The 14,619-nt window shown below is 37.1% G+C and overlaps 1 protein-coding gene across 1 annotated transcript in view; it reads right to left on the reverse strand.

Moving 5' to 3' along the window:
• PARP4 (poly(ADP-ribose) polymerase family member 4) overlaps positions 1-14,060 on the reverse strand; it is a 98,809-nt gene extending 84,749 nt beyond the window's left edge. Inside the window, exons 1-6 of the mRNA XM_043995236.1 lie at positions 13,940-14,060; positions 8,373-8,505; positions 4,850-5,057; positions 4,527-4,590; positions 2,673-2,748; positions 1,792-1,905 (exon numbers count right to left, since the gene is read on the reverse strand). Coding sequence (XP_043851171.1) covers positions 1,792-1,905; positions 2,673-2,748; positions 4,527-4,590; positions 4,850-5,057; positions 8,373-8,498 — 588 coding nt within the window. The 5' untranslated portion in view covers positions 8,499-8,505; positions 13,940-14,060. The remainder of the gene's footprint in view (positions 1-1,791; positions 1,906-2,672; positions 2,749-4,526; positions 4,591-4,849; positions 5,058-8,372; positions 8,506-13,939) is intronic.
• Positions 14,061-14,619: the final 559 nt, after the last annotated feature.

A 14,619-nucleotide genomic window follows, 5' to 3' on the forward strand; every position in this document is an offset into this window, starting at 1 on the left:
TTTATTACCACCAATGAACTGTAGGCCAAAAGGAATACCAAAGATATAAAAAAATGAGATGTCTGGCTGGAAAAGGAGGTGATGTAGTCGTGTTACAAAAGAGAAGGACAATCCACGTGCTGTACTGGTATATACATAAAGTCAAGAAACCCAGAAGAAAGCTCTGGCCTGTTGGGTGGGCTCCATGGAGAATTTATAGGAGGCCATGGACAAGAATAGCATAGAAAAGAAGGCATGTATGGATGGCTATCTGCTCTTTTGGGTGGGAATACCCCAAACGAGGAGACCACAGACCTACTGAGCTATTAATATATTTTATTTATTCTTCTTATTTAAATAAGTCACAATGTGCCCTGGGGGAAATATACCCAAATCCTTTTGAAATGAGTCTTGCTAAGGTTGATACAACATTGAGGTAAGAAATGACGTGATGTATGCCCTAATCAAATAAGTTTCAGAAGCTTTTGAGATTCTAAAATTGGAATTGTGCCCTACGCTTTTTTTAGCTGTTAATACCCCAAATGCATTTATCAGGGCACTATTTTCTTTCCTTCTCTCTTTTTCCCCCCTTTCTCCTTAACTAGACATTATATGAAACACTAAAGTATAGATAAATTATTTTTTATTAGGTACAAGTGTGTTTGTCTTTTGTTCATTGGGAAAGTATTACCCAAAGGGTAGTGGAAAATACAAGCATATACTAATGCTCTACATAATCATACATATTTAACCCATATCTGATGGTCTGCTGTCTCAGGAGGGGGGGGAGGGAAAGAGGGATAAAAATTTGACTCAAAACTATAAATAAAAATGTTTATTCCAAAAAAAGAAAAAGAAAAATACTAGCAGCAACACCTTACCAACAACGAATTACCTGTGAGAAACAGAAATAAAGGTTCTTAGAAATAGAAACAAAAAATAAAGAGAGGAAGCTGTATAGACAGACAAAGGGCCCAGGGCAGAGATTTCAGCAGAATCTAAATGACTGAATAACAACTGCTACTATTTCTAAATAAAGAAAAGAATATCTTGAAGGACTGTGGAATTGGGGGAGGATAACAAGATTTTTCCAAGTACATAATTGAATGAATCTTTTGAAGGGCTCTAATTAGCCTGAAAATGAGCAACCATTTTATGACAGTTATAATAGGCATTATTACGTAGTAGTTAGAGAGCTGGCCTCAAGAAGACCTAGGTTCAAATCCTGCCCCTGACACCTGCTGGCTGTGTGACCCCAGGGAAGTCAAAGAACCTCAAACGGCTCTGGGTGTATCTCTAATATTCAAAGTTGAGAGAAGGTGCTGACCTACATTGGCAGGGGGAGTTCTCCCTACTGATGAAATCACAGGGACATCTCTAACCCTAACCATTATAAACATGCCTGTAAATAATCTAGAATATTCAAGATATTGCTGTCTTCTCTAAGCAATTTTCTATTCTGTCCATTTGACACAATTCTCCTGTCTGCTAATGAGCTGTGGTTATTGATGATAACCTCGTGCTAGCTTTCCTAATTGTTCAGGGGCTGTCAAAGATTGCACTACTGTGTGAAATGAATGGGGACAGAGACAGGAAGTTCCAGCACAACTGTTGAATTTGTGGTAAATTCTAATAAACATAAAGCATCTGAATTTCATAATAATAATAATTATTAGTGATACAATTCCTTTATATCAAACCGGTAGTCAGCAAAGTCCCATGAAGCTGATATGGTGATTTGTTGGCATAAATATGTCCAGGAAATGGACTCTATCTAACAGCTGATGATCACAAACAAAGCAATACAGATACCTTAACTTCTCCTGCCTGCAGAAGATTTGAAGCCACAAGAAAAGAAAATTCAGGATGTTCCTGGAAGCACTGCAGTTCCACCACCACTACTTCTTTCTCTCCCTCTGATGTCATCTAGAAAAGACACATTATTCTAAATGATGTCACTTTGTCTGTTATATGTATATATACATATTTATACATGTATATATATTATGATATAGGTACACATATAAATGAGGAGGTTTTCTTTCAGTTTTTGAAAGAATGTTATTTGATGTAGAATTTGGCTCTGCCGTAGATGTCTGTGTAGGGATTTTGTACTCCTGGAACCCTGGAAATAGTTTTCAGATGCAGATAAGCGGAAATAGAACGGGAAGGGAGGGGAGATCTAGCAATTCCAAGGAGAGGAGTGAGGAATGGTGCTGGCCTGAAGTCAGCCCCACCTCTTCTTAAACACCATTTTTGATATATTCTGGTAGTGAGCCTTAGGGGAACTCATTGGATTTTTTATTGCCTCAAACAACTCTTGAAGACTAGAGTTACAGAGAAAGTGCCAACAGGCATGGATAGAGTAAATTCCTGCCTGGGAGCTTCTTCCATTGATGAAATTACATTTCTAGCTTAAGAAAACAACCACTAAGTGAGATAGAGGTCCCAGTGAGGATCTGAACCTTCCCTAATATAGCAGTGTTCTGATGCCTGTCTTCATTTGAGGAATCCTGATTTTGAAAAACAAAACTGTTTTCCTAAATGTAGCTGCTGCCAAAATTTAATATGGCTTTATGAAATCTATCTTTTAAGCGGGGAATATTGAAGCTTTTAAAATGAGTAGGAAGAATCAATGAACAAAATATTTTAAAACTATTAATTTCACATACTGGATATTAATAAATTCTTACTTTTTCCAGGACACTATACTTTGCAACTTCAAAATCCTGAGGAACATGAGGGATATTGTCATCTTGTGTACAAAATCTGAAATTTAAACAATAATTTCTTAAAGTGTGGTTTTGAGCAGAATTTTACATTGCCATAAAGATTTTCACTATCTCATAAATACACTGACCTACATCCACATTTAAATGGAAAGAAACTTTAGAAATCAACCAGACCAACTCCCATCTTTTTTAAGTGACATCATGTCTCTGTCTATTGCCCATTTATGCATTATCATAATGGTTGAGACTGCCAAATAATCCATATTCCTGTCCCACATATATTAAAGCATCATGAATATTTGTATTAGAAATAATAGGACAGAGATAAGTTTTTCCTGAGAGAAATTTATATGATGAAGTGTCATACAATGTAAAGTAGAACGAGAATTTGTAGAATGAGCCTGAGAAATTGGTTTTGGGGAAACAAAGTCTAGTTTGTAGACCTTATTATAGATATAAAGTCCCTCCTTTGACACCACTGGTTTTGTGACCCTGGGCAGGTCACTTAAATTTCTCACTGCTCTAAGCAACTCTAAGGCTCTATGTTATAGAGAGCATGGTACCCTGCTTTAGTAGGAGTTTCTTCAGCTGGGAGGTTCTTGTACCAATGAAATCATAGGTCCTGTTTATCACTTCATTAGATTCTTCCTCCTCCTCCCCATCTTCCTCCTCCTTCTACTACTGCTAAAATAAGTCTTTTTTTTTTTAAGTGAGGCAATTGGGGTTAAGTGACTTGCCCAAGGTCACACAGCTAGTGTTAAGTGTTTAAGGCCACATTTGAACTCACGTACTCCTGACTCCAGGGCCGGTGATCTATCCATTGCGCCACCTAGCTGCCCCTAAAATAAGTCATCTTGATACACAATTTATGTAAAAGACTTTAAAGTGAGCTTTGAGAAAACAAACTTCCCATTAATCCTCACGAAATCCTTTGGCAAGAGGATGTCAGTATTTACTTTTGTGGAACCTAATGTAGAATACACAAATGCCTTGATTGAGGTAATTCAGTGGTGGCAAAGAGAGTAGCAAGGCTAGGATTAGAATCCAGATCTATGGACTGCTATTTTAGAACTCTTTCTACCTAGGCTCATATAATACTAGGAAATAAAGTAAATCATTATTACTTCAAGTAAAACACTAAATAAAACAGAGAGCTAAATAAGCATTTGCATGTAAAGCAAAATCTCTTTGACATAGACCCAGACCACCTAAAAGGAGGCACTGGGAGATGCCAGGGCTTTGCTTCTGTGAGACAGACCTTGCTCACACAGGGACATTTAGCACTGGCCTACCACATACTCGGGGGCGGGGGGGGGGGGGCGAAATTCCTTTTGCATTGGTTGGTAGCCAAAACTGGTTGCTTTTAACAGTACCTCACTGATAATCTCTCTTTCCAATGATGTTCAGGTGTAAGGGATTCATTCACCAGAGCAGGGCCACCATGCAGCAGGCTGAGGAAAGAAAGACCTTCTTCTCTCTTTAAACTTGGTGGTCCCAACAAGCAAAGCCTTTTTGGTTTTGTTTTATTTGTTCTTTTCAATTCTAGGTACAGGGAGTAGATTCTTGAACCTAGAAGCTCAAGCCATGAGGACCTTGGATTCCAGGCCTAGCAGGGAAGACCTGAGAAGACAGGGTCCTGGACACAAGCTAGGGGACAACCTTAGATTTGGATGGGAGTGTTCCAAACCTCTGTTACATACTCTAATAGTGCAAGTATTCTACTATTGGACTAATATCCTCTTAAGTATATAAAAATTGCAGAAGGTTTTTCAGACTCTAGAGAAATAGTCATGATCATTAGAAATGAGAAATTACTTATTGTGCTCCACAATCTCTTCATTCTTCTCTGCTGTATTATGCAAGTCATCTTTGTCCACTCCTAGAACAGAAGAGATGTATTTACTATTCCAGATAATTCAATTATAACTAGCTTAATAAGATATCTATAGACAAATAAATAAGGGCTCACAAAATCTGGATCATCAAGACACACAGTCCCGTGCTAGAAAGCCTAGAAGACAGTATCTTATCATTGGATTTAAACAGTACAAAGACATAAATGTACCTAAATTTTCTCTGTAGCACCTGAAACATATTCAGTGACTTCTATAAAAATGAGTATTCATAACGATACTTACTGGAACTGCTTGTTCTTTCCAAAGAAGGTGAGTGACGAGTGACTCCTGAAGATTCACTGCATCTATAATTCTCAATACTTAAGAGCATTCCTTGTTTGAGGCAGTCCCATAAAAAATCTATGTTTGCGATGGAGATATGAAACTTCTGGACAGTACTCAGTTCACCAGAGCTCAGAATAGCATCATGATCTAAGATGACATGTGTGCACTAAAAAAATGTAGAGGAGAATCCATCTTTTATGTATCCTATTATGAACCTGCATTTGTTAACAATTTCCCCCTTTAAAAGCCATGTCTGAAAGTTACTTTGCAATGGATTTCTTAGATTTAAAAAACAGCCCTTGGAAAATCAAATAATTTTAGGGTGCACAAAAGTTACCTAAAAGAAAATACTATTACATGGTTTAGTGATTCCACCATTATTGGAAAGCTTAGCTCACAAGATAAACCATGTCTGACTGAGTGAATTAACTTCTTAGTTCTAGAAAGCAGGAGTAGGTGAGTAGGGTGGTAGTTAGGGAAGGGCTCACAATTCTGTCTCAGATGCAAATAAATAGGAATATTGTATTTGTAGAGCTTTAGTGTCGAAAAAGAATTTTAGATGTCATCAGATCCAAAAGGAAAGAAGCTACTTGAAGTCTTAGAACCCTTCTATCAATTAATTAGTCAATAAGCATTTATTAAGCACCTACTCCATTCCTGGCACTGTGCTGGGCATGGGGGAAAATATAACTAATGAGCAAGTCCTACTTTCAAGGCACTTAATTGCAAAGGGGAAAATAAAAAATACATAAATAAGCATAAGCAGAATAAATATAAATAAATACAAAGTAGTTAAATACAAGGTAGTTTAGAATGGAAGGCATCAGCAAGTCATAGGGCATCCTGAAGGGTTTCATGTAGAAGATGATGTTTAAGCTGCATTTTGAAGGAAGGGGCTCTGAGGTGAAGATGAGCCAGGAGTTCATTGTAGGCACAGAGGTGGGGGGAGCCAGTACAGAGGCACTGAGGCAAGAGATGTATTGTTAAGTGTGTGAAAAAAGAAAAAGGTCAGTTTGGTAACTATAGACTAAAGGAAGGTAAAGGCCAATGAAGGTGGAAAGGTTGTTGGGGCTAGCTTGTGACGGGCTTTAAAGTAAACAGAGAACTTTGTACTTGATACTAGAGGCAACAGGAAGCCACTGAAGCCAACTGAGCAGAAGAATGGTGTGGTCAGATCTGCACCTAAGGAAAATTACATTAGTAGCAGGAGAACTTGAGGCAGGTAGGGAGACCAATTAGGAAGTGATGAGGGCTTCAACTGACCTAAGGTGGGAATGTCTGAGTAGAAAGAGGGGTCTAATGCTAGAGATGTTGTGGATGCAGAAGTGACAAGATGTGTTAACTGAGTGGATGTGTGTGCTTGTAGTTTTTTTTTCTTTTTTGAGACAACTGGGGTTAAGTGACTTGCCCAGGGTCACACAGCTAGTAAATTCCAAGTGTCTGAGTTCGGATTTGAACTCAGGTCCTCCTGAATCCAGGGCCAGTACTTCATCCACTGAGCCACCTAGCAGCCCCAACTGAGTGGACATGTAAGAAATCCAGGAGCTGAGGATAAGACCTGGGACATGGGTAGGATAGTGTTGCCTTTGACAGAAATAGGAAAATTTGAAAGAGGGAAGCATTTGAGGCAAAGAAAATGAGTTCATTTTTCCAACTGAAATGTCCAATTAGGCAACTGATGATTTGGGACTGAAATTTAGGGGAGATACTGGGGCTAAACATACAGGTCTGTAAGTCACTTGCCTGGTGATTTTAGTTAAACCCATGGGAGCTGATGAGATTACTGAAAAAAGAGGGCCTACAATAGAACTTTGGGTGACACCCCATGATTAGGGAACGTAATATGGACAATAAGCCAGCCAGCAAAGAATACAGAGTAATTAATAATAATAATAATAATAAATAACATTAATATAGTGTTTACTATATGCCAGGCACTATGCTATGCATTTTATAATTATCTTATTTGATCTCATAACAGCCCTGGGAGATAGGTACTAATATTATCTTCAAGAACTGAGGCAAACAGAGATTAACTGATTTACCTAGGGTCACACAGTTAGTAAGTGTCTGAGGTCATATCTGAATTTGGGTCTTCCTGACTCCAGGTCAAGCACTTTATCCACTGTGCCACCCAGCTGCCTAAGAATAGTTATCCTTTTGAACACCACTGCTGGTGAGGAACTATTTCTTGAGGCATCCAATTCCATTTTTGGACAGCTCTGATTGCTAAGTAATTTCTCTTTATATTGAACTGAAACCTGCCACACTGTAACAATGCCATTTCTGATTACATTAATAGTCATCTTAACCTATATTACATGAAATATTACATTCATATTTTTCTCAAAGACTATTCTCATACAAAATTCCTTAATGCTATTGAGGGAGCTGATGAATTCTTCCTTGTCCTCCAGACTCTTAGTCTTGAAGTCATTCTTGCCTACTTCTTCTCTCCTTATAGGTTCCCCGCCCACCCACCTCAAGACTCTTGAGTCTATCCCTTTCTCTCAATTTACCCTTGCTCTTACTCTACTCTAGCTTAGGCCCTCATCATCAGTGTAGTAAGAATAGGAAAAGCTCTGTTTAGAATATGGAACCTAAACTGAAGCTTAAAGGAAGCTAGCTAGTCTACAAAGCAGAGATGCTGAATAGGTGCATTCAGACTACCCTTTGATAGTTGTACTGACAACAGAACTTGGGAAGTTTGGAGGGGAAAAAGATTTTGGGAGAAAGGTAAGCATAGTGCTTAACTCATTTTTAATATTTATATTAGTGTTTAATATATTGAATATACTAATATTTCATTTATGTATACTAAATTACATATGTAATAAAAATGATATGAGATCAGGATGACATATTTCATTTCAATATAAAGAAGAGTCTCCTAACTAGAGCTGTCCAAAAGTAGAACTGATTGGCTTGGAAAATAGTGAGTTCCCTATCATTACAGGTCTTTAAGCACCAGGTCAGTCACTTAAGAGGCACATTAGACTTGGCAAATGATTGAATATGGGAAGTCATAGTAAAAGGAAGAGTCAAGGATGATTTTGAGATTCTGAACCTGGGTGGCTAGAAGGATGTTAGTGTCCTCAACAAAAATGGGGAAGTTTGGAGGAAGATGATTTAGTGGGAAAGATTGTTCTGTTTGGGACATTATGAGTTTGGTGTGTCAAGGTGAAAAGATACAGCAGGCAGTTAGCGATCTAGGACTAGACATCAGGAATGATATTAGGGATGCATTAAAAAAAATTGGTTGGTGTTTAATAAATGTTTATTAACTGACTGGTAGATATATTTTTTCCTAGATTATTCTAGCTTTCTTCTTGATTTTATTCCCTTACTTTATACTATTCCTCTCCAGAAAAGAATTGAATTTTCAGTTTATCTCCCTAACCAAATGATATTATTTCTTAATTCCTTGTGGTAGCTTTTCAAAGTTTTAAGGATCTTAAGATTGTCTAAAGTTTAATAATACCTTACAGTTTAGTATAGAGGAAACAGTTCCATTGTTTTTCTTAATGTTAGCTCTTAGGAGTTTCTTCTGCATGTACTGTAAACTGTCATCTTTCAAATAGAATCTGTAATTTGTAAATATTCCCATGGTTATCCTGTTTAAAAAAATGCAGAAAAATGAAGTGAGCAGAACTGGAAGAAGACTGTAAACCATAACAGCAAAACTGTAACAATGATTACCTGGAAAAGACTTACCTATTCTGATCAATGATCCAAGAAAATTCCAAAGAACCCATGATGAAAAAAGCTGTCCATCTCCAGAGAGAAATGAATTCTCAATGTAGATTGAGGCATATTTTTTCCCTTTATTTTTTCTTTCATTTATTTGTCTATTTATGTTTTGCAAGGTGGCTGATAAAGAAATGTTTTGTATGACTTCACATGTATAATGGGTAGCCTACTGCTTGATTCTCTATGAGTGGGGGAGGGGCTGGAGGGAAGGAGAGAATTTGGACTTCAGATTTTTAAAACTGAATGTTAAAAATAGGGGGCAGATAGGTGGTGCAGTGGATAAAGCACTGGCCCTGGATTCAGGAGGACCTGAGTTCAAATCCGGTCTCAGACACTTGACACTTACTAGCTGTGTGACCCTGGGCAAGTCACTTAACCCTCATTTCCCCGCCAAAAAAAAATCAATTTATGAATAAAAATAAATAATGAAGATGTATTTTCTATACTGATATACATAATTATTTAATTTTAATTTAAAAATAGAGGCAAGTGCTAGTTTAACAACATTTAAGAATGTTTTTGTAAAGTGAATTATTCTTTGCTTTAGGAACATAAAATGAGTTTGTTCAGAGAGATAATCTCTTTATAGTTTTACTTTGTTCTGGATAAATATAATTATTACTAAATTTGGGTGGAGCTATATGCATAAAACATATCCACACTAAGTCTGACATCCATTTCACCACCACAAAAATAGCTACTTTTACAATTATAAGCTAAAATGTGTTGGTTGTGGTATGATGCAACAATAAAAGTTATTCAGTCCAACCTGCTCATTCTATAGAAAGCCAAGGCCCAGAGAGGAGAAGGGACCTGTCCAAAGTCCTGGCAGAGGGTTAGGATCTGCCCCCAGGTCATTGGACTCCATGGGGTCTACTCATCACACTTTATCTTCTGGCAACCTTTGACATCTGGGCTGAATATACTATTAAATACAAACTAATACATGAGTCTCTAATAAGATCATAATGAGGACATGTAACAGATTTAAGCTGAAGGTCAGTGATGATTCACAATTGTTTATATATTTTTATTTTTCAATGATAAAAAATCATATTTGTGTGGAAATAGAGGACTTTTACAGGGAAGAAACCTGGGTCTTTCCACTAAACTCTGTAAATTCAGATACTCATCTCTTTTTAGTTAAGAAAAACTTTAAAAAAGTGATCTGAGAGAAATAATTTTTAGTGGCAATAAGTCACTAAAATTCAAACACGAAAGGAGTTATTTGATGAGAAATTATCAAGATGTTTGTGAAAACTTAAACTTACTTTAATGCATCAGAGTACTTTATATATGAATTGTTTCTTAGAAAATTAAATAATTTTAATGACAATTAAATACATATGCATTTAACAATAAATCAGAGGATACTGATCTAATTCAAGTTTAATCTTTCCCAGTTAGTGGCTTACCTCAGAAGTTTTCAAAGTGTGGGACATAAGATCAAAATAATGCTAATATCTTTTAAAATTTCTAAATAATAAATATTGATAAAAATGACCTCTGTAAGCAAGTTTTTAGAGTTTTTATTAATTTTTAAGAGTGTAGAGGAGTCCAGAGACCAAAAATTTGAGAACTGCTGGCTTACATTTTCTTCTTCCTGTCATAGTTATAATTTGGTTAGTCTAAAATAATTTAGTAGGGATGGTTGATTTCAACTTTTATTCTTTTATATTTACATATATTTTAAAGTACTGGATTGAAGATACTATAAAATATTTATGATTAGATTTAAGGAATAAATACCAGGATGATGTAGAAGCAATAGATATTAGCACCCATAGTTAGTTCTTGGCATTCTAGCCTTATGCACATAGGACTATTTTCATTTGTAAAATGATGTTTTTCAATCAATCTAAAAGCACTTATTAGGCATTTATTCTGAGGCAGGCACTATACTAAGTGCTAGGGTTAAAAAAAAGGTAAAAACAATTCCTACCTTCAAGGAGCTCGCATTCTATGAAGCAGACAACATGTAAATATCTAGGTACATGAAAGATATATACAGAAAAGATGGGAGGTAAGCTAAGCAGGAAGGTTTTGGTGGGGAGGATATGGGGTAAGACTAGAAAAGTCTCCTATAGACGGTGAGATTTGAGCTGACACGCTGGAAGCTAAGAGGTGAAGTTGAGGAGAGAGAAAGTATTACAGGCATGGGGTACAGTCAGTGAAAAATCACACTAAAACATGGAGTTTGTGTGAGGATGAACAAGTAGTCAAAAGCAGTTGACTCAGAGTGAGTGGAGACAGTAAAGTGTAAGAAAATTTAAAAGGTAGGAATGGGACAGATTATGAAGGGCTTAAATGTCAAACAAATGTTTGATCCTAGAGTTAATAAACCCTAGTGACTTTACTGAGCAGGGGGTCACATAGTGAGACCTGTGCTTTAGGAATCTCATCTTGGTAGCTGAGAGGAAGATGGGTTAGAGTAGGGTAAGATAGTAATAAGGAGACAAATTAAAATACTATTGTAAGGGCAGCTAGGTGGTGAAGTGGATAGAGCACTGACTCTGGAGTCAGAAGAACCTGAGTTCAAGTTCAGCCTCATATACTGACCCTGGGTAAGTTACTTACCCCCAGTTGCTTCCAGTTTTAAAAAAGTGCTATTACAAAGACCCAAGCTTTGGAGGCAATAACTCACCAATTGACTAAAATTGCTAGGAAAACTGGAAAGCTATTTTGGAGAAAATAGGCATAGACTAACATCTCATACCATATACTAAGATAAGGTCAAAATGAATACATATTTAAGACATTAAGGGTGAAACAATAAGCAAATTAAGGGAGTGTGGAAATTTTTATCTGTCAGATCTATGGATAAGGGGAAAATTTATGACCAAACAAGAGATAAAGGGGATCAAGGGATTATTTCCCATAAATGTATAAAATGGATAATTTTGATTACATTAAATTAAAAAGTTTGCGCGCAAACTAAAACAACACAGCCAAGATTAGAAGAAAAGTAGAAGTGGAAAAACTGGGAAAATTTTTTTCTCCAAATTTCTCTGATAAATACCTCATTTCTCAAATATATAGGGAACTTAGTTGAACTTACAAAAATAAGAGTCATTCCCTAATTGATATGTGGTCAAAGGATAAGAACATGAATTTTTCAGAAGAAATCAAAACTATTATCAAAAGAAAGTCATATGAAAAAAAGCTCTAAATCACCATTGTTTAGAGAAATGCAAATTAAAACAACTCTGAGGTACCCCCTTACATCTCTCAGATGGGCTAACATGATAGAAAAGGAAAATAACAAATGAAAGGTGAAAGGTTATATGGAAGAACTGGAACACCAATGCACTACTAGTGGTGTCATGACTGGTCCAGCCATTTTGGAGAATAATTTACAACTATGCCCAAAGGGCTATAAAACTGAGTCTTCTTACACTTAATTTCCTCCCCTTAATTCCTTTGATGCCCAGTTAAAATGCCATCTTCAACAGGAAGCCTTTCCTAATCTTCTTTAATGCGAGTGCCTTCTCCCTACTTTCCTCTGTATATATCTTATTTGTACAAAGTTAATTTCATGTTATTTGCCAATGATAGTCTGTGAGTTCCTTGAGATCAAGAACTGCATTTTGTGTTCTTTGTATGCCCAGTGCTTAGCACAGTGCTTGGCACAGAGTGGGCACTTATGACTGACTAGCTTTTGAATTATAATCAGGAACACATGAGACTCAGAAGCTTCTACTAAAAACCCAATGAGAGCTTGCAATACTGTACAATTTTCCAAAGGTCAAAAAAGATAGTTTTACAACCAACCTGACATGCAAAGCTAAGTATAATCCTACAAAAGGAAAAAAAAAGTATCTTTAGTGCAATAAAGGAATTTTCAACACTTTTGATGAAGAGACCAGCACTGAGTAGGAATTGAACTACAAACACAGAAGTCCAGCTAAATTTAGGAAGGTAAATCTATCAGAACAGATGAAAGCAGCTGTATGATGATGACAGTGATGAAGTAGTGTTACCCTTTTAATATGTGAAGAAAAACAAGTGTCCTTTAACATCTTCAAAGGGCATTGAGGGGGGTAAATAAGAAAAGAGAAGTGGATTTATTATGCTTATTTGAAGAAGATAAAGGCAGGGATGGCAAAAAGGAATACCAGTGTAGAAAGGAGGGAAAGGGGGTAGAAGGTGCTATTTTCTCACTACTGGGGTTTGTCAGAATCAGTATAGAGGGAAGGTGTGGCCATCCAGTGAACCTCAGTCTAGTCTGAGAGGAGATAAAGGAGGCTTTAAAACACACACACACACACACACACACACACACACACACACACACACAGAGTTTAATGTAGAAATACCTCTAACTAAAGAGAGAAATATGTGCAATGTTGAGAGAGTTGTTAAGAGGGAGTAATAATACTGGAGAGGAAGGAGTTAGGAGCAAAAACCTATCTGTTCTCCCATCAGTCAACAGGATGAGGTCAAATTTCATTTCTTACATTTTATTCATCGAGACACTCCCTTGGCTCCCTTCCCACAATCAAAACTTTCCCTGCTGTCTAACTGTCAGAGGAGTTAGGGAACTAATGGCTATCTCTAACCACATTTTAGTTTCAGAACCTCTTCTGAGAGACAACTAATAATGGAAGAAATAAAAGCCAAAACCCATAATACTTTAGAGATTGAGGGACCTTCCAATCCAACCATTCCTATCTATATCTATATCTATCTATCTATATATACGTATGTATGTATGTATAGATTTCTATATAAGAACACACACACACACCCACACATATATAAAAGATTATACTAGACAGGCAGTCTACATTATATTCCCAACAATGGGCATTCAACAAACATCCCATTTCTCTTTAAGTCTCCTCAAGCTTCAAAACTGAAATGTTTTAAAGAACAAAATGGTGATACATACACTCTGAATATTTCCTTACCACCACATCAATTCCAAACTTCTCGTTTTCTTCTTCCTCAAAATCCCACCTTACTACATGAAAGTAAAATAAAACAAACAATTATACCACTTAAGAGTGTTATGGGAACTTAGAGATCTTCTTAAAGAGAAACTTTATTTAAGAACCAAGTGACCTCAAACATATGGTACATTTAAAAGATAATAATAACCTACCACCTGAACTTAAGGAAGAATCAATCAGGGGAGGAGATGGTAGTTTAAAGCCAGCTGTCACAGAGCATAAGTAGAAGCAAAAGCACCCCGGGAAAGCAGAGCAGAACAGTGGCTGGAAAGGGCAAGAAGAGGCTGCAGGTTTAACACAGGGAACAGAGAGATAAAATGGAGTTGAGAGATGGGTTCATACACACCTGGCAGGGGGATTTATACCCCTAGATCCAAGAACTTTCTGGTTCCAAGTCCTGGACTGTTTTACAGAAAAGAAAAAACCCAACTCAAAACCAAAAGAAAACGCCCAGTGACTCAGAAACACTTCCTTTCCCCTCCCAGAAAACACCCTTGGTCAGCTGGCCCATACCAGAGAAGGGAAAGGGGCGGGGGCATGGGAGCAGACTCTGCTCCCTTCTCCTCCCCCCATCACATTCTGCTGAAAAGGGATGGCAGAAGTGGGGCAACAGAGGACCTAGTGAATTAACCTCTGCTGATGGAACATGAAAAATATACACCCAAGAGTTTTAATTCTTCAGACAAATACCCTCCTTAGTTGGGGATAAGAGATTTGTAGGTTATAGATTACAAATCTCAGAGGCTGTCAAATGCAATCCCCTCATTTTACATAAGGGGAAACTAAGCACCAGATAAATTGACTTGTTCAAGGTTATACAGGTAGCAAGTGTCAAAAGTGGGATTAAAATTCAATCCAAGTGAGAGTTCTAGGCAGAGGGGGCAACCAATGAAAATTTCCAGAGTTGGGAGATGGAGTGCCTTGTGTAAGGAATACTAATATCAAGGAGACCAGTGCCACAGGTTGCAAAGTCCCTGGGAGCATGAGGATAGAAGGAATTAGAATGCAAAGGCAGAAGGGGTCTGG

Source organism: Dromiciops gliroides, chromosome 3, assembly GCF_019393635.1.
Source record: "Dromiciops gliroides isolate mDroGli1 chromosome 3, mDroGli1.pri, whole genome shotgun sequence".
Taxonomy (NCBI): domain Eukaryota; kingdom Metazoa; phylum Chordata; class Mammalia; order Microbiotheria; family Microbiotheriidae; genus Dromiciops; species Dromiciops gliroides.